Source organism: Megalops cyprinoides, chromosome 25 (assembly GCF_013368585.1).
Source record: "Megalops cyprinoides isolate fMegCyp1 chromosome 25, fMegCyp1.pri, whole genome shotgun sequence".
NCBI classification, from domain to species: Eukaryota; Metazoa; Chordata; class Actinopteri; order Elopiformes; family Megalopidae; genus Megalops; species Megalops cyprinoides.
Window position 1 is genome coordinate 15,109,205 of NC_050607.1, and position 18,882 is coordinate 15,128,086.

The 18,882-nt window shown below is 44.3% G+C and overlaps 1 protein-coding gene across 1 annotated transcript; it reads left to right on the top strand.

Moving 5' to 3' along the window:
- Positions 1-530: 530 nt before the first annotated feature.
- sult4a1 (sulfotransferase family 4A, member 1) lies at positions 531-16,490 on the top strand. Its single transcript, XM_036520198.1, has 7 exons — positions 531-892; positions 7,823-7,953; positions 8,659-8,739; positions 9,635-9,761; positions 10,832-10,926; positions 12,182-12,320; positions 14,651-16,490. Exons 1-7 carry the CDS (start codon positions 724-726, stop codon positions 14,761-14,763), a joined length of 855 nt encoding a protein of 284 aa, XP_036376091.1. The 5' UTR covers positions 531-723; the 3' UTR covers positions 14,764-16,490.
- The last annotated feature ends 2,392 nt before the right edge of the window (positions 16,491-18,882 follow it).

Below are 18,882 nucleotides of genomic sequence, written 5' to 3' on the forward strand. Positions count from 1 at the left end.
ACTGTGCGGCTTAGTACTGCAAACCCTTACCACCTGCAAGAACGTACTGAATACCTGACTCTTAAATATTATTAGTTGAATATAAGCATATACTGTACGTATATTTAATTTCCAGTTATTTCGATAAATTCTGTACAACCCTCCTAATATTTGACATTTGCAATGTCAAATTCAGCCCAGCACGATAAGTATTTCGTCTATATTTTTGTGATTGTAGATGAGTCGTTTCAGTTCCAGCCTTTTCTCCTGCTTGGTATTTACAATCGGACAGTGAAGCGCATGACGATAAATATCTACACCTGACAATATGCTCTGCACGAGAAGTAATTCGATTCAAACGTGTGCGAAAGAGCGACTCAAGACATATCAGTACTGATAAAAGCACGCATAACATGTAACAAGTAACATGTTTTGTGTGGTTGCATGTTACTAGCTGTGTCTGGGAATTTCTTCCGGTTAAGAGGCGAGCGCGAGTGAGCACGCGCCTTGAGGAGCTCGAGGTGCGACGCTGGTGCTGAGACAAGGCAGCAGCCACAGCATCATCCCGAGCATCACTGAACGAATCCTATTACATCACTTTACCCTACTCCGATTGGCTGAAGGTCAAGGGTTTACAATCCAGCAAGTCCTCGCTGCACATTTCGTCTGTTTTGGACGTCTTTTTACCAATTTCGCATCAACAGTCTTTTAAAAAACATCTTGGTTGAGAGACGCGACATCACAATGGCAGAGAGCGAGGCAGAAACGCCAAGCACCCCGATAGAGTTTGAGAGCAAATACTTCGAATACAATGGAGTGAGGCTGCCTCCCTTTTGCAGAGGGAAGATGGAGGAGATTGCCAACTTCTCTCTCAGGAGTAGTGACATATGGATCGTCACCTATCCCAAATCAGGTAAACGCGTTTAATTGATTTTTTGTAAATCCAAAGCATTGCATTGTGCAATGACGTCATGCGGGACTGAGGAATTGGTGTAGGGAGAATAATTAATACTCATTATTTGACCTGTTATATGACGCTATGTTGACAATGGTACTATACTGTATTTGAGTATAACAGCGTATTTGTTCTTCTGGCACGCCTTCCATTAAGTCAGTGTGTTTGTAAGTGCTCAACATACTGCGGACTCCTGCGCCCACGCATATATCAGGATTCAGCACAAAATTGTATTTACATCCGTATAGGACAAAGCAGTTGATATATTTTTATTTATACAGAGTGATGTATTTACAAGTTATTTTTCCCAATGATCAAGATAAAAAATTGAAACAGCAATGGAGACCTGCAACGACATCATTCACACAGACCTGCAGGCTTTGAAACTCTGTTGACTTTAGCGGGTAGTGACGAAAGATAAAGATGTACACTTGATTCATATAACACAATCCGTTATTGTTGGATTAATATTTTGTAACATGCAAATTGTACCAGGAGAACTTTGTGAAAATATTGGAAATTCACGGAAGTGGAAAAGGATGTTTACATTTTCAAGGACGCAAACCTCAGATAAAAGCGCAAACAGTTGTACACGTATAGTGCTGATCTATACTCAACTTTGGACATTGCAGTTTCACTCTCATCATATGACTATTATGTTTTGTAACACAAAAGGAACTGACTACAGCCCCACTTTAAAAAGAGACGTTTTATTCAGAGACTAATTCATGGGCAACATGAATAGTTTATGAGTGCAGTCTTTCTGCAACATTTGCCAGGCCATTTCGGGGCCTTAGCAACGGATTTCGTTTTCACGATGACCAAATATGGACCGTGGCGCTGGATATGCGTTGTCCGCTCTGTTACGCATATGAGAAATTTAGTTCCCGTGTTCCATTGCAATCAGATCGTATCCTTTGACTACTCGGCCAATGCAACAACGCACGCCGAACAGATCGCTTGACTGTGTGTTTACATCAAATGTGAGCTTGGAAGCTTGTTCTCGTGCTGCGGCATCGCTGCGGACAGCTGCGTGATCTGCGTGGACAAAGTAGAGGTCAACTCACGGGTGTGTCCTCTCAGTGCCAACCTCGTCACGTGCTGACTTGTGTATAGGGCACCCATGGCATTAGCTTGTAAATCCAAATGTTTTACCCTAGATTTAGGAAAGTGTTTTGATTGGAAAGCAGGTACCTGATGGAAGCAGGAATATATTGATTAAGTTTACTGTGGGATACCATTATTAAGTGCCTCATCTGGATCGAGTTTATTAGTTAGTTTCCAAAGGGAAATTAGTCGTATCTGCTGCATGTTGTGCAACCTCGTATGATCAAAACATGAAATGCATGTGTTTTCAGTAACTTGACAAAGATACTCTGGACCTTACGACCTAAGTGTGTAGGTATGATTAGAAGGCTGTAAAATTCTATCGATTTGGCAATGAAGTTGCCAAGTTGGCAACTCTGGCGTGAGTGCACGTTATCTCCAATGCAGCGCAATAAATAAACCAGTCATCCCGTCAAGCTGTAGGCCTGGGAACGTAATTGGCGAAGGAGATTTACAGCTGTCGCCTAACGATTCTGCGGGACGGGATGCATTGGCACAGTAACGCGATACCCAGCGGAGAGAGCCGCGTCCAGCCTTCTCTCTTCCGCCGTTTGCGGCCCTTGTGCGTGGGCACGTTCATAACTGGCTTCAGAAATGATTTTTCAAATGATATTTTAAAAACTGAGCCTCTCGGTGTCTGCCAGCCTCTGTTACAGGAAAGCAGTGACCCAAGAGAAAGGTCGATTGGCTCCTGACTGTTATTTATTGAGCTGCTCTTAGCTTGCTTGTGGGGTATATATTGTGATTTTTCTGTGCAAACTGTGCAAGCTGCAATAGTTTGTAAGAAAGATGTTAACTGTGTCCTTAAAACCCCGCTCGCAAAGCAACTATAGCCTATATACTATACTATACTATACTATACTATACTATACTATACTATAGCAATGTCATTCATTGAAGGATGGGGTGAAAAACTGACCTCTGGAGTTGACTTTCCCATTGTCTAGGTTTTCTTTTCCCCCCATGAATATCACTCACATGCATTGAATGATCTATTAACAAATGTAATGTAAGGAAGCAACTCCTTCTCTTGTATTGATCCACGACAAGGAAGGAGTCAGAGGGAAAAAGACCTTGTTCGTGTCTGACATGGTCCCTTGAACTTTGACGGTGATTAGCGCTGTGATTGCGACCGTATACCTGCTGGGTTTACTTGCACGGGCAGCTGATGTCATATTTACAGCCTCATCAAGGTTATCTTGCATGTCGCAGGTACTGGTCTAGCAGGTTCCGAATCGTCAAATTTCACGCTATCTTTGCAGCCCATGCTCCTGGAAGGCTGCACTGTCTGCCAGCTTTTGCTGTGCTTCACGACCTAAATTAGGGGAGATGCAGTGTCAGCGGTAAATCAGTTGCTCATTAAGATACCGTTTCATTGCAAAATCGGTGCAATGAATCCCTCTGGCAACATCCAAGCTGTAAATAGATGGAGACCCTCATACTGTGCAGGTAAACATTTCTCTACCTGTACCACTTGGCTACATTCAAAACTACCTCCCTCCATCCTCCACTGTTCTCAGCAAAACTGAAACAACATCTCAGCAGGTCAGTGCTTTGCGAAGCATGCTGAGCGCTGATCTGAGACCAGTGTTACGGAGTGGACTGTGGAGAAAAGCATCCGGAATATCCTGAGACCTTTCTCTCCGCTGTGCTGTGTGGTAAAGGGGTGCTGTGGTTCCTGTTGCTACACAAGGCTTTGAGAGTTGAGCACATGGCAGGGCACATGTTAAGATGGCCCATTCCTGCGACGTGATTGGTGCGTAGCTTCATACATATGATGTCACTTCTGGCAAATGGGGGAGAGGGGGCCTTTTCCCCTTAATAGCACATCACGGCTATTTTTGAACAGGAAGAAAGGAAAACAATGTGTTTCCAGATTTTTCTCTGACAATTTACATTGGTTTCAGTTCCCCATGTATGAATATCTGCCTTGGTAAAACACATTAAATTGTGCTTGTTTCATATTGTAGTATGTATAGTGCTAAACACATCCTGTTGCTCATTTCATACTGAAAGCAGTTCCCAGAATTGTATGCACTTCCTCATAATGTGACTTAGCTAAAGGACACAACAGCATCCAGCAAAGAATTCAGATCCACGACGTTCAAGCGAGTCCGAACCGAACGTAATTCGCCATGTGAAATGCCTGCTCTTGTTTAAAAAATTAGAAGAGGAAAAATACACCGCTTCATAATCTTTTCAGAGTGCTTTTTTAAGCCCTGCTGAAAAGCAGCTCAATGCTTGTTTGGACACGTGTAGCACCTGCGGCTGTGTGTTACTCTGACGTTCAGAGTCCTGCTGGTGGCGGACACACAGACCTCCAGCGAAAGCTCTGCCGCTACCAGACAGCCAGTGACAGTTACTGATTGACGGGCAGTTTGTTGATGGTGAGGTCATCGCTGCACCACGCCCAGCGAGCTCTAATCTTTTTCCATATCTCTGCCGTTTCTCCACCAGACCGTCAGTGACTGCTACCCAGGACATGCAGGCTGCGCTGTTAATCAGCGACAACTGATTATATGGCAGCTGAATGAGTCATACTTGTAATAACTGAAATACAAGCAGCCTCGATATGACGCGAGTGTCTAGCGTCTTTGATTTTCTAAATTCTGTAGCCTAGAACACATGTTACTAATGCATTTTGTGTGCATTTTTTCCGTACTGTACAGTGGGATTCAATAAACGAAGATGTTATTTATCAATCTGATGTTCTAAGCATGTAATCACTTTAATACTGTTTTTAAGCACTCTATTCAATACTGGTATCACTATCACACATGAAATATTATTTTTATAATCGGAGTTCGTGCCTTCGTGTTCGTTTGTTGTCCTCGAACTCTCGCTCAGATGTTGCGTAAAACAAGAACGACCTCTCCTGCTTCAATGCTGGTGATTTGCGAGCAGGTCGGCGCCTGAGTGAATTACAAGCAGTCTTCATTTACTGTTCTGGAAATAGCCTACTGCTAACTCCATGTCATTCTGGATAATATTATTTGGCAACACATTTTAAGTTGCGGTTAAATCTACGAATCTGCGGCTGTTTTTCTACGAGACGTCATATATGCACATTCTTGTTGTGTCAACTAAAAACGGTGCTGTTGAAAATTAACAGTAGCCACGCGTAGTGCACTATAGACTTTGCCCTCTATATGGCACTGAAATAAGAATATTGTTGTTGGGGAACATGATAATGTATATCCGTAAACACGATATCATGTTCATAATAAAGTATTACACTACTTGTTTGTACAAGTGTGATTGTTACATGGAGTCGGGTAATAAATTAGTAGAACAAAATGTTTATTTTTTCCAAGTTTTTCCTCTCCTCGGTGATGCATTTACAGTTTTCACGCTACTTAAACCAGGTGTGGCTTTGCTGAATCAACAGATGTTTTTCCCTCGATACACTGTGACCTCCTACGATAGGATTCCACATAACGGCAGGCTGAAGGTTAAAGGACAAATAAGAGAATCTGTCGGCTGCCAATGGTTGAGTCAGTTCAAATCGATTAATTACGTCCTTCACAGGGGCTGCCAGTTTCTGGAAAGGAGTTTAAAAAAAAGAAACTGTTGGTGCACTGCGTGACAGCAGATTCAACACTGTGCCCAGTGATTTGTGCTGCCTGGTGCTGTATCACGCAGCCAGCCTGGAATCTCTATATCAAATCAGACACTGTACAAGCAGTGTTGCTTAGGCTTTGGCTATTTTCACGAATGATAATGACGTTAAAAATATGTACCAACTCTGACCAAAGACATTGATTTAGAGATTATCATTTTTTATCATTAACAGACACTTTTATTTGGGACGATACACATATTTTAGTTTTTATCTATACTGTAGGCTTATGTGTAGCTGATTATTCACTGAAGCAAGACAGATTAAGTGTGTCACTCAAGGATTTGCACTAGCATTTCACATTGGAATTAAATGGGGAGCTTTTGGGTAGCAACAATGAACCACAGCAGCACACCACCACCTCATGCAAGATGCATGCACATTTTGGTCTATTCGCCAGCTCAGTACAGCTGTTGCTCATGTAAGCCTATGTCAAAATCTGTCATGTATTTCCATATTCCCTTTCTTAATAAAACAAACTGGTTCAAATTGCTTGAGATGGGTCAAGCATGGTCGTCATGGTGCCAGTGCTGAACACGTCTGAGCTTAACACACAGGAAAGCTTTGGTACACCCCCCCCAGACAGCAGTGTCTTGAAAAATCACCATAGTTGTTGGTGCCGCTCTAAAATTTTGAAAGCAAAATTAATTTTGAAGTTGTCCTATTGACTGCACATTTCGTGCACATTTCTTCAGCAGTATGTAGAACTCCATTGCATTTAGTTTTATTTGCACAGCGCACGATGAGGAAGAAACACCCTCATATGAGGGCAATTAAGTGATCTAATCTGGGGACAAGGAGATACATTGTTGCATCTGTTTGCAGCCGGGTCCCTTCATCTGAATCCATGTAATTCCCACGTAAATCAGGAATCAATGTCGAGTAGCTGCGGCTGCATGTGTTATACAGGAAATTGTTTCCACAATTGTTTTAACTGGAGTGATTAAAAGGGCCCTTTTTATCACATGATGGTGTGACAAATCATGAATGACAGCGGCAATCGGCAAACCCAGAGCGGCCAGAACGGCCAATACGGTTAGACAGGCAACACAAGCGAGATCTGTTTCCCGTGATTTTGGTGCGTCATTTGTGCGGCTGCCATTTTTAGCCGCTGTCACACCTCACCCAAAAAGAACACCCCCCCCCACCACTACACACACACACACACACACACACATACCCCAGGCTACTCTCCACATATAATGGAGACACTTTTGTAGGGGGAGGCAGGAAGTTACACAATCCCAGAATGCCTTGGATTGACCCCGCCCGCCATCGGTAAGCCCAGCAGCAGCCTGAGGAGTGATTATTTTAAGAGCGTCAGAGAGCAGGAGTTCAGACCCAATGGACCAAGTGGTATGACCGATCTAAGAGTTAGTTTACTGTGCTTGGAGCTGATTTATCCCATCCTGTGCGTATTTACATGGTGACATTATTAAACAGTGACCTTATTTTGTAGGCCCCAGTTATTAGCTTGTCTGTATCCATTACCCTGGGTAGCGCACTATTTACACACAGACACAGATGTGCTTTCTGGAGTTCTGCATCCTTTTAATGTCAAGCATTAATGTAGTGCAATCTGTCTTCCAGCCGCCACTATAATCAGACAAAATAGACTGGACCAAACTGGTGGAGATTTGCTCCTCTTGTTACTCCCTCTGCGGGACTTCTGTTTTCTGGGTGTATGGGAGGCCTCCCATCAGGGGCAGGGCTGTATTTTACCATAAGCCTTCCAGTCAGCAATGCTCATTTCAACAGCAATCCCCTCAGGAAAGAATTTACTGTCCCAAGACTGTCTGTGCAGACTGACAGAAGAACTGTAGAGCCCATGGGATCTATTGGGATCAGGTGAAGAAACTGATCCCAGATCAGTTACTGGGGGAAAATGTGCTGGGAGTTTTTCCCTCCGCAGGACTCTGTGCGGGGAAACATTAGTTTGTGTGAAATGACAAATGAACAGCGCTTTGGTTCTTTTCTCAATGGCCTTAGGGGAGTATGGTGAGCAAAACACCCTTCCCAAAGACCTGGGGCGTTTTAGAATGATGACCCCCTCCTGCCCGCAGGGGGAAACCTTTCATTTTCTTCATTCTGACTTTTTTTCTGTAATTCTCCTCAATGAGATGGACATTCTCCATATTTCTGTCTGCCTCTCTGTCTGTCAGGGACCAGCCTGCTCCAGGAGGTGGTGTACCTGGTGAGCCAGGGGGCCGACCCGGACGAGATCGGCCTGATGAACATCGATGAGCAGCTGCCAGTTCTGGAGTACCCCCAGCCAGGCCTAGACATCATCCAGGTATTCGCCAACCCCCACCTACCCGCCTCTCTCCACACCCTCATTGGCTGCCACTGCCATCTGTCAGGGGCTTCCATAGACACAGCCAGCCAATCAGAGCCAAACCTACAATAGCAATTCCGGATCCTGGTTACATCTTGAACTGGTCTTTCATGCCCTACTCCTCAGCAAAACTGATAACTGTCACACAAAATGCTCACTTACTGAGCACTGACTAGAGATCAATGTTATTTGGAGGTAAGGAGTAAGATGGAGGAACTGGAATCCCCATCTTGCCTTGTCATTCCCTGTCGATGCTGAGTAGACACTGCTGCCATTCATTGGCTGTTATAATATGTGGTCTGGCTGGTTTAGTGTGCTTTGTGACTAGGATGGACCATCCACATTATGTTGAAATCAGTGAATCTGTGCAGTACTTATCCCAACAACACACTCCCTAATGCCCTGAATGCCTCCCCAGTAAGCCCTCCGCAAAACATAACGCAATGACCAATCACGGAGAGGCTGTTACCTGAATCTGATTGGCCCTGTCATACCCGCAGATGTCTCCACTGACTAAGAGTCTAGAGGGAGAACAATGGGTTCTCATTTGGATTCCTTAAAAGCCTCTTCTTTTAATGGAATCTAACACTGAGGTGTTAATCAGTTGCCTGGCAGCGTGAATTCCTCCCTCTCGAGCGTTCGTTTTGTGTGCTATCGTCGTAGGAGCTGACGTCGCCTCGTCTGATTAAGAGCCACCTGCCCTACCGCTTCCTCCCCACGGCCATGCACAATGGGGAGTCCAAGGTGAGCCAGCACTCGCGGGGTTAACGGACACATTACCGCTGCTGATTGACTGCTCTACAGCGTTACGTAGTGTTATGTGTAAACTGGGCATGTGTTGCGATGAATCGATAAACCTACAGTGCGTACACAAGAGAGTGTGCTGTGAAATTGATACAGGTATTAACCAAATCCGGCTGGGTCAGAATACCATCACCAGTGCTTATTTGATCTAACAGGGAGTGGATAGTTCTGTTCCGAATGTGACTAGCTTTTTTGCCTTAAAATTGTAATATATGATTAGTCCGGACTTGATTTGATCATCGCTTGGCTCAGACATTTGCTACAGAGGAGTGGATGTAAGACCACTACTGTGCCAGCTTGTGGTTGGATTGCTGACATCACTGTAATGTAATTAAAATGCACAGCAGGGTATCTCATTGGCTGGCAGTTCTGCACATCTATCCTAGCAGGACTGTGTGTGTAAGGACTTGCTGGTATTGATTGCTTGTCTGCTGCTGTGCTTTAGAGTAGGTCTGTGCTGAGGGAGACCTACTAGCACAGTACACCAATGCTAAGGGAGACCTGTGCTACTTTTCTGCTGTACAGCTAGGATAAGGCTGGCTCATTCAGAGCAATTTGTGGGTTGTTTTCCATGAGTTTCCACGTCTTTAACTTGAGCAAATTACCCCGTATTCTAGATCAAATCATTAAATCTCGAGAGTTAAAAACACTCAAACTTAGCTTGTGGGGGTGTTGTGGGTCTGCAATACCACCCAGCGGGTGTTTGGAGATTTCAGAATTAATTTGGCAGCTGCACTGTACGTTAAACAGAGACAGGGACAGGGACCTGAGGTTCTGTGCCCTTGAGTGCCTTTGAGTGCCCTTCTGGTGCTGACGATCTGTGTGTGTCGTGCAGGTGATCTACATGGCCAGGAACCCCAAAGACCTGGTGGTGTCCTACTACCAGTTCCACCGCTCCCTCCGGACCATGAGCTACCGCGGCACCTTCCAGGAGTTCTGCCGCCGGTTCATGAACGACAAGCGTGAGTCCTGAGCCCCTGTGCACCCGCGTGCTCCTACTCATGCTGACAGTTAGCGTTCTCAGAGAGGGACCCGCCCTGGAGCAGCTCCACACGGCCTCTCCTACAATCAAGAAGAAGAACTAGGGGCGGTCTGGGGGCAGTTTGGGGGCTGTTCAGCTTGCTGCATAGGGAAATAGCCATCCATATCCTTGCATCTCCCACTAAAGCAAAATCAGACAAGAAAACCCAAGCACCGCTATTATGCTCCCAGTTTTTATTCGATTTTACCCATAAGCAGTGACAACATTTTGACCATTCGGTCTTCCCTGACTTCAGTGTCACCTGGGACTGCTGACAAGTAAAATCAGATTAATCTCTTGGAAGCATAATAGCAGCGCTGTGTGTCCTCAATGAGGCAATTCATTCTGCCGCCAAAAAAAGTACAGCACAAAACAGTACGACCTCCACGCGCATACAAAGTTAAAACAACTTTATCCAAAAAAAAAACTTAAGACGTAGACACGGGTTTAAAAACCACAGCGCCTCAAGTCCTGATGATAAGGTGCTGTGGTGATAAGTGCTTTAGTAAGACGTGTGTATGCCTGTGAACCTATGGGCCTTTATCTAATGCTCCCACACTGGGGAAACATCACACACTCTCTGCCCAGTGCATCTTCTTTTGCTTGTATTCTGCAGAAGGTACATGATCATCCAGCCAGCACTCCCTCCCTACCACTGCTGTGCTCCCAGCTGGCGTAATTATACTGGAATATTAGAAAAGGGACAATGCTTTTGATCCTGAGGACCAGAGCAAAAACGGTCTCCTCCAGCAACAAAGGCTTGTCTTTTTCATGTGAAGGGAATGGTGAGCTGTATTATTCTGGAGAACAATTGTAGCATGCAAACCGTGAAGGTTCTCCCCTCTTCTCTTGAAAGTAATGCTTCACATGTGTCAGTCTTTGAGCACACAGAAATGTGAAGTTAGCAGGGATATGTGCCCCCTTGACCCTAGGCATGATAAAAATAGTGACCTTGAGAGAGGGGGCGGTCCCAGCCAGATGAAACTCAATGACCTGTCTATCTTCCGACAGTGGGATACGGCTCCTGGTTCGAGCACGTGCAGGAATTCTGGGAGCACCGCATGGACTCCAACGTGCTCTTCCTGAAATATGAAGACATGTACAAGGTACTGAAATAACCTCAGGCCGCCCTTCGCCACAGATCACCCCCACCGCCGCCCATCACTGCGCTGGGGTCAGTGGGCACGCGTTGTGCGTTTTCCTAAGGCTCTCTGGGTTTTTCCCTTGTGCTGACACTGCAGTTTCCTCTCGGCCAGCTGTTTCTCAGACACATACAAGCTCTCCTGCTTGAACAAGTTTTTTCTAGTTCCAAAATCCCCTCCCTGTAATCATGCCTTTGTGTAATGCTCATCTTTGTGAGCCGTTATAACCTGGTTTTTTGGTGAATACACACACTTGAAGACTGATAACAGTCAGAGGAATGCTGACATTTCAGTCCCATGGGCCTTTGCTATAGGCGACCATAGTGGGCGATTTTCTGACTAAAAAGGTAAAGTTCACACAGTGTATTTACAATGAGTCACCACTGACAGTTGAATGTGTTACAGTTGCAGCTCACCTTTTAGAAAGTGACAGTTTCTTAACCACTCTGCTTACCTGAGGTACCAAAACGTGCTAACGTGCTATTAGGCAGAGGGCCCGTCCAGCACGTTATGGAAAGAAACACACACCCAAAGTCTGATAAGAGAATCTGCTAAATGAGCCATTAATGCAAAGAAAATATACAGAGAGGGGGGATTCATCCGTTTACAGTCCGTCCAGAGTCCATTGCATACACTGCCAGGATAAAGGCTGTCCCCATTCGTGGCACACCCTGCACCTGAAACTGTTACATGTACCCGAGGTATGAACATATGCGTCTGTCACTGATAACACACAGCAGGGACAGCACAGCCCCTGCCGGCGTACATGATTGGCTAATCCGTCCCATTACTGCTTGTCCCCCACGCTGCAGGAATGGGGTGCGGTTCACACGCATGGCTTCACTAATGCGCAGCTTATGTAACACAGGAACCACACAGCAGTACATGAAAAGAGGTCACGGTGTCCTCGAAGGATGTACAACCTGTCATGTAACAGCTGCAGATTGTATCTTGCCCGGTTACCTGTATTTGTAAGGAGGGCGTTATGACAACTTGTCCTTTTTCCCACTGAGGGAGGGGCTTGATTTAGCACAGATATCTGGAGCGCCACCTGTTTTTTGAACCCATTTCTCATGCTGGGTTTAAACAATCTTCCATCTGTAGCGGAGGGGGAGTCGTCCGCGGCGGAGTGCTTGGATCTCTAATCGCTCTGCCGGGGTGTAAATCACAGAGGGTGCCCTCCCTCCTCCCCTCTCTCTCTTTTCTCACCCCCCTCCAGGACCTGGGCACCCTGGTGGAGCAGCTGGCTCGCTTCCTGGGGGTCTCCTGTGACAAGGCGCAGCTGGAGGCCATGACGGAGAGCTGCCACCAGCTCATCGAGCAGTGCTGCAGCTCAGAGGCCCTGTCCATCTGCAGGGGTAAGCAAGGCAGAGAGAGAGAGAGAGAGAGAGAGAGAGAGAGAGAGAGAGGTCACCTGCAGGGGGACACATGGTGACACACAGAGTTGCTGGGTTGAGGGGTTGCTGCAGATAGTGTTGGGCCAGAGCTCCATGCTAGTCAAAACACTACACTGCTGCAGAAGTGAATACTCAGCAGAGATAAGTGTTTTCATACTGTAGGGGGACACATCTAACAATGACACGCCAGCACTGGGGGCGATGATACTGTGTCACAAACAACCAAGGGTTATTTAAACGGATTACATAAAATGGCAGGTCCTGCTGTGCACCAGTAACAGGTGAGCTCATTTCCAGCACCCAGGCGTCTTTCTCAGTTTCTACCTGTAATGCCGTCAGTTTCTTTAGCTCTACAATCCGTTTCCCGCTCTCTCCTCCCAGTAATATCTCAATGGGACACCCCAGTCCCCCTCAAGGGAGAAATCAAGGGTTAACACACACAAAAGGAATACAGAATAATTGCACAGCAAGTCAAGAAGTCACGCAGTGAACACCAGCAGACTGATCAGACTGCCTTTAGCACTCACACTCTGCCTGCTGTGAAGTCCCTGCTTTCAGACAGCGCTCGGATACACCTCTCTTTACCTTTGACACACTAACAGGCGTGTTTGCTAAGGCGATACAGCAGGGTCGCCCCGAGCTGTGCTTTCCTTCATGTCTGTCTGCCTTGCTGTTACATGCATCATGTACTGCTCCCTGTCTATAATTAAACACTGGGCCTCACTAGTGTAGATTCAACTGGGCCTCCAATGTGTACTATGAAGTTATTGCTCCAGGCCAAAGTGACAAACTTACACATATCTGCTGAAAGGAACAGGATGTACCACCATATAGTTGTCTGGACTGTCCCCTCTTTTACCATAAAGATACACCCCTCTAAAACCCCCGCTAAACAATGCCGTTAGTGCTACCTTATCTGACTACTGGTCAGTTGAAGTTTATCTATCATATCAGCTTAAGTAAGCTCTTGCACATTGTAAAAATGCAGAGTGTGAACTGTACATAGTTCTTTATTAGTGGAGCACAGAGTGGTCAATCATTCACGCATATACGCCAATGACCGAGGCCTCCCTCTCTTCATAGCCTTATACTTGAACATTAGGTGGTTTCATGGTGTACTTTGCCCAGCAACATTAAATTAAATTAAATTAGCTGAACGATTTGAAAGCAACTTAATAAAAATGTCTCCTTTGCTCTTGTGTGTGTGCCGTGAATGCTCCCAATGTGACAAAACCCCCACAAGACTCCTTCTGTTTCCCTCAACACCACGAACACAGCGACCTTTTTAAATGTCAGGCGGTGACCATAAATCATTTGACTTCTTGCTGCCTCCAGCAGCCCTTGTGGGACGCAGAATTTCTAGGATTTAAATAAAGCTGTCAGAGACATCCGTGGCACTGCGGCAAACCCCACTGACCTCCACAGATGCGCAGTAGCCATTCATCAAACGGGGAGAGTGTCATTTGAAACATACAGTATATCTGTTTATTTCTGAGCACCGGCTTATTGGTGGGGTTCAGTTCAGGATGACTCACCCGGCCTGCTGCAACATGCAGTGCTGTTGTTATATAACTCCAGCAAGGACCCAGGGCCTAACACGCTTATATTCCCATGATGGACTCAGCGAAGTGGGACTAGCTGAAGTTTAAGACTGTAGCATTTTGTGGTTAAATACTGCCACCTTGTGGTAATTATGCATACATGCCTCTCGAAAAGAGAATTCAGATTTCAGCCTTACGTGAGGAACTGAAATGAACAATCTTTGTCCTGCAGCCATCAATTTTCTACAAACATCTTTCTGAATGTTTGCTTTGTGTTTACTGTTTTATTATAATTTCTGGAATTATCACCTGTATGTGTGTATGTTTTTTTTTTTAAGTTAATATTTTGTATATGATTTTCTTATGATTTTTGTTAGATTTCCTTTTCCCTATTTGTGTTTCTTTTAGTGCATGGATTCACAGCCTCACTGATGCTGGGCTGACACAGTGAACATTGTGATTAGGGGCTGTAATGCAAGCCCCGTACTCTCTAGAACAGAGCCAGATAAGGTGAGTGCCACATGCTGAATTTCAGGCAAAGTTTCAAGTGAGGAGAACGTCCAGTCTTCCAGAGACACCGTCTTTTTGTACAATGTCCAACTGTGTTGTTTGTACCATTCATGGCTCATTTTGGTGGGCATATTGTCATTGGCAGTTACAAAGCTGAACAAATTGACCTAATGCATCTTTAATCCTATTTTTCAGTGGGGAAAAAATATGTTTAAATGTATCCTCTTTTCTTTCTCACAGGGCGAGTGGGTTTGTGGAAAGACATCTTCACCGTGTCCATGAACGACAAGTTCGACGCGATGTACAAGCAAAAGATGGTGAAGTCCGACCTCACCTTCGACTTCGGCCTGTGAAGATTCGCCCAGCGGCACGAGTCACCGAGACCCACAGACTCCAGTGAATGTCTCTGCTCTGTGTCAGTCCTTCTGCCAGTCCCGCGGGACCACTGCCCCCCTCCCCCAATTGCTGCCCCATGCAAACCGCAACGTGACCGCAACCCCGTCCACAGGGACTTTTCCGAAACCCTCAGCTTGATCTTACTGCATTTTCAGCCCTTCGTCCTTATGTGACCGCTCTCTCCTGTGGTATAAGTAAAATAACCGGAACAGCGTTTTCTCTGAAGCGACCGCTCGACCGTTAGTGAACCGCTCGAGTTTGTGATGTCATGCGCGATGTCAGAACCAGCACGTACCATCAGATGACAGAGCTTTGCTGTAAAAAACAGAGCTAGCTGATGCTAGCATTTGCAATGTTCCATTTTAGTAATGTCACAACAAGGACGTTGTGTGGATTTCTCAGGGTCCATCGCCTGGGCATTAATGACATCACAACCTCGACCGCAACCGCTGATCACTTTGCCTCGCTGGTTGGTAGATGCAGGTGGTCTGTGGGTTGGTCGACTCGGGCTTAACCTGCTGCTGTTGCCAGGCCGAGCTGAACCATCTCTGAAGAGAAATGGGGAAAGCCCAGCATCTACACTGGTCCTTTTTTAGCTTACAGTGCTTCTACAGCCAACACTCACAACGCTTAGGCCAGCTTGCCAGCCACCCCCTTTGACGTGAATGAGACATCTCTGTGTGCTTCTTGGAATCATGCCACCATTTCATGGATGTGCAGAATCACAACCTTCATGCCTCACATTTGCCTTTGATAGCCGTATGTACTTACCTGAGCAAAGTGATGCCTTCTTTCAGCCTTACAGACCCGTCCCCAGTTACGCCATGCTTGGCCGTTAGACTGACAGAGGCCATTTCTATTGTACATAAGTCATCTTACATCATTGTGATTGGCCCAAACAGCTGTGGAACGCTAAGAGAAGTGCTAATGCTAATATGCGTTATAAGGAGAGTCTAAGAGGCCCACAAGTCAGAGTACATGCATTTTTGATCAACAGAGTGTGGCTTCAATCACAGGAGGGATGAGGCTTTTACATTCTTGAGCAACATTGTGAGCATACCAAAAGCATTCTTTTGTAAATCCAGCAGTAGAAATAGTGTCAATCAAGTCATCCTTAATAATTACCTGTTAAGCAAATATACATATAAAATATATAATATCTATGACATATATATATATATATGTGACTATATTACAAATGACCCATAATAAGGGTGCACTCTATGAACATGAAAATTGCAAAGTCCGACTTCAAAGACGGCATATTTTTTTAAACATCTAACTGACTGACCATACCAACACCTTCTCTATAAGAACTCTTTAACCAATCAAAGAATTTAATCTTTCAGGTGAAAAACAATCACTCTGGAGCGTAGCGCATATTCAATATCAATTTTAAACCAGTGTCCGTGCACCACACACAAATCATTGCCACTGCTAAATTGTATCTTGTGTAGCTGAGTTTCAAGGGTTTTGCAATACCAGCCAAGTGCAGTTTATTTTTGAATCTGTGCGCGAGTGTACACAGGTGACTTTTCTTGTCCAGATATCAATCGTTTCCTCTGCACAGCTTTCTAGTGTGGCCGGGCATTTCATAGTGAAGCTCTCGCATTGGTTCAGCCACTAATGAGCTAACTGCCACAGGTGATTACGCCTGGGTGGGGCCCCCATGGAAAGACCCCCCCCCCCCCCTTGATTCAATGAGTGAGATTTGTGTGTACAGAACATAATAGTTTTGTACACCCAGTGTTCTTTCTCATTGGCGCTCATTACTAAAAAGGCCCTCCTTGCTACATTACAGCTCAGCTGGACACGCCTCTGAATGTCTTCGTTGTGAGGCTTTATATAGCTAACATAAATATGTTGCCCACCTGGCGTTTCAAACGGCATGGCTCGGCGTTTAAACGAGAGTTCTTTCTCTGCTATGGTAGTCTCTTCTACAGGTACACTGCAGTTTGGGTTATATTTTTGTATTGTTTCTTTGATTATTGTACAAATTCCTATGCGTTGTACTTCCCATGCTTGCTCGCAGATTTATTTAATAAAGATGTGTCTTCAGAGTATGTTTAGCTTACAAGGAAGCGCTGTCTTTGTTTTAATTCCCACTCCAAAGGGTCAGTCTCTACATACTCTTTCAGCCAACAAAAAAAGATACTTAGTATATCACCCACAATAACAACAAAGACACAGTAACAACGACAAAGATGACCATTTAGCTCAGGTAGCAGGTGCAACAAATCATTGTGGATCAATTTCCAGATACGGAGGTTTGTGCTTTTCGTATTATCCGAAACGTGCTCAACACAAACAGGAAAGCATGCAAAATGAGACTATTAATTTTAACCCACAATAGAAATGCTGGCTCAGACATACACAGAAGGCTAGTTTATAATTCTATAAATTGCATTATAATTACAATTGATAGATAAAACTGAAAAAAATGCTATGACTCGAACAGCACATTTTGTGTCCAGTCTATTTGTACGTGAACAATAAAGCGTCTCTTGGCAGAGCAAAGGGGCACGAAGTAAATGATGGCGACAGTAGACGACCTTGAACTTTCAAACTATACGAAATATGGAGGGAAAGGTAAGTACTACAGCATTTTCTTGAATATGCCTTGTAATACATATTTTCTATGCAAGTTATAAGATACGCCAATTATATTTACAAACAGAAAGTGGCGTTGTTCGGATGTTTTGTTCGACAGAATCAAAGCTTCCCAGGTCAGCATACCAATGTAACAAAGAAACGCTCTAACTTTGTTAGTTACGCAAACAAACACGAGAAGAGAATTTTAAAAAAGTGGATAAAAAGCTTGTTAGCTGCCTCCGTTTGATTGTTTTCTTTCCGTTTCCTTGAAGTTAACAATCTGTAATCACAGAGTATTCGCATCACAAGAAATGCGCAGAGATTAGAGAGTGCGGTTTCACTACTGGCCAGCCTTTTCATTTAAAACGCACGCTGAATAACTGCTAATTTTGTTTTTTTTTTTTTGTTTTTTTCGTGATTGCATGAAAGATCAATTCAAAAAAAGAAATGGACTTTTGATAACACTAGCACGGCAAACAATGTAATTTTGCTTCTAAACTTTGGACAACTTCAAAGTCAGTTTTTAATCAGTAAAAGGTTAGTGTAAACGAACGCTGTAATTGCCTATTGGCATTGTAGTTTTGTACTTTTCCGGCTGAATTTCAATCATTTTAACTCGCTAATTTGATTGGAATATGGTTCATAGCTGTGAAGAAAATCGTTATCCACAGATTTAAAACACAAACACTCCAAAATTCACTGCATCACAGACTTTCCAAATGCAAAGACTTTATCATTGCATCACTGACCCCCCAAAATGTCACAACTACCTCAATAACAGCTACAACAGAAGTGAGTAAAATGCTTGTAATAATGTTATATGCACATTTCACTGGATGGACATATTAAAGCCAACAGACATGAAGAAAACAGAGGACTAAATCATGGTTTACATGTTAAATTGTTGAAAACAATATAAATGCACTCTGGATTGGGCTTTAGATATTTAATCAGATTTTTCAAGCTACCCTAAAACTATTTTTTTATATATGACCCATTAGCCTGTCACTAGCAGCTGATCCAATGCTCCCATACTTGATCAATAGCCAGTAATAAATGATGTCGTGTTTTATGTGACTTGAATCCATTTCACCTTCCTTGTGACAGCACAATACACCTGTTAAAGGCACAACTGTGTGCAAAGTGCCAGATTTGCACCAGTTTTATCTGATATCATGCGCAGTAACTGACAGAGGTAGCCCACTGGGTCAATACTCAGTTGAATACATCCTTTTTTTCTGTGACTGCTTTGATGATTGAGAATGACAGTGTTTAACACATAAAATCAATATTATATATTTTATGACATAATACAAAATGGAATGCATTGCAAACCGTTGCTCCTTCTCTGGCGTCTGATGAAAAGATAATTCGTCCTCAGATAGAGTAATAAGTCATATTTTATGATGTCTTATGTAACGTGAATCGATTTCCTCCTCATTGTGATATCACAATGTATCTAACTTCTGTGGCTTTATGCCTGT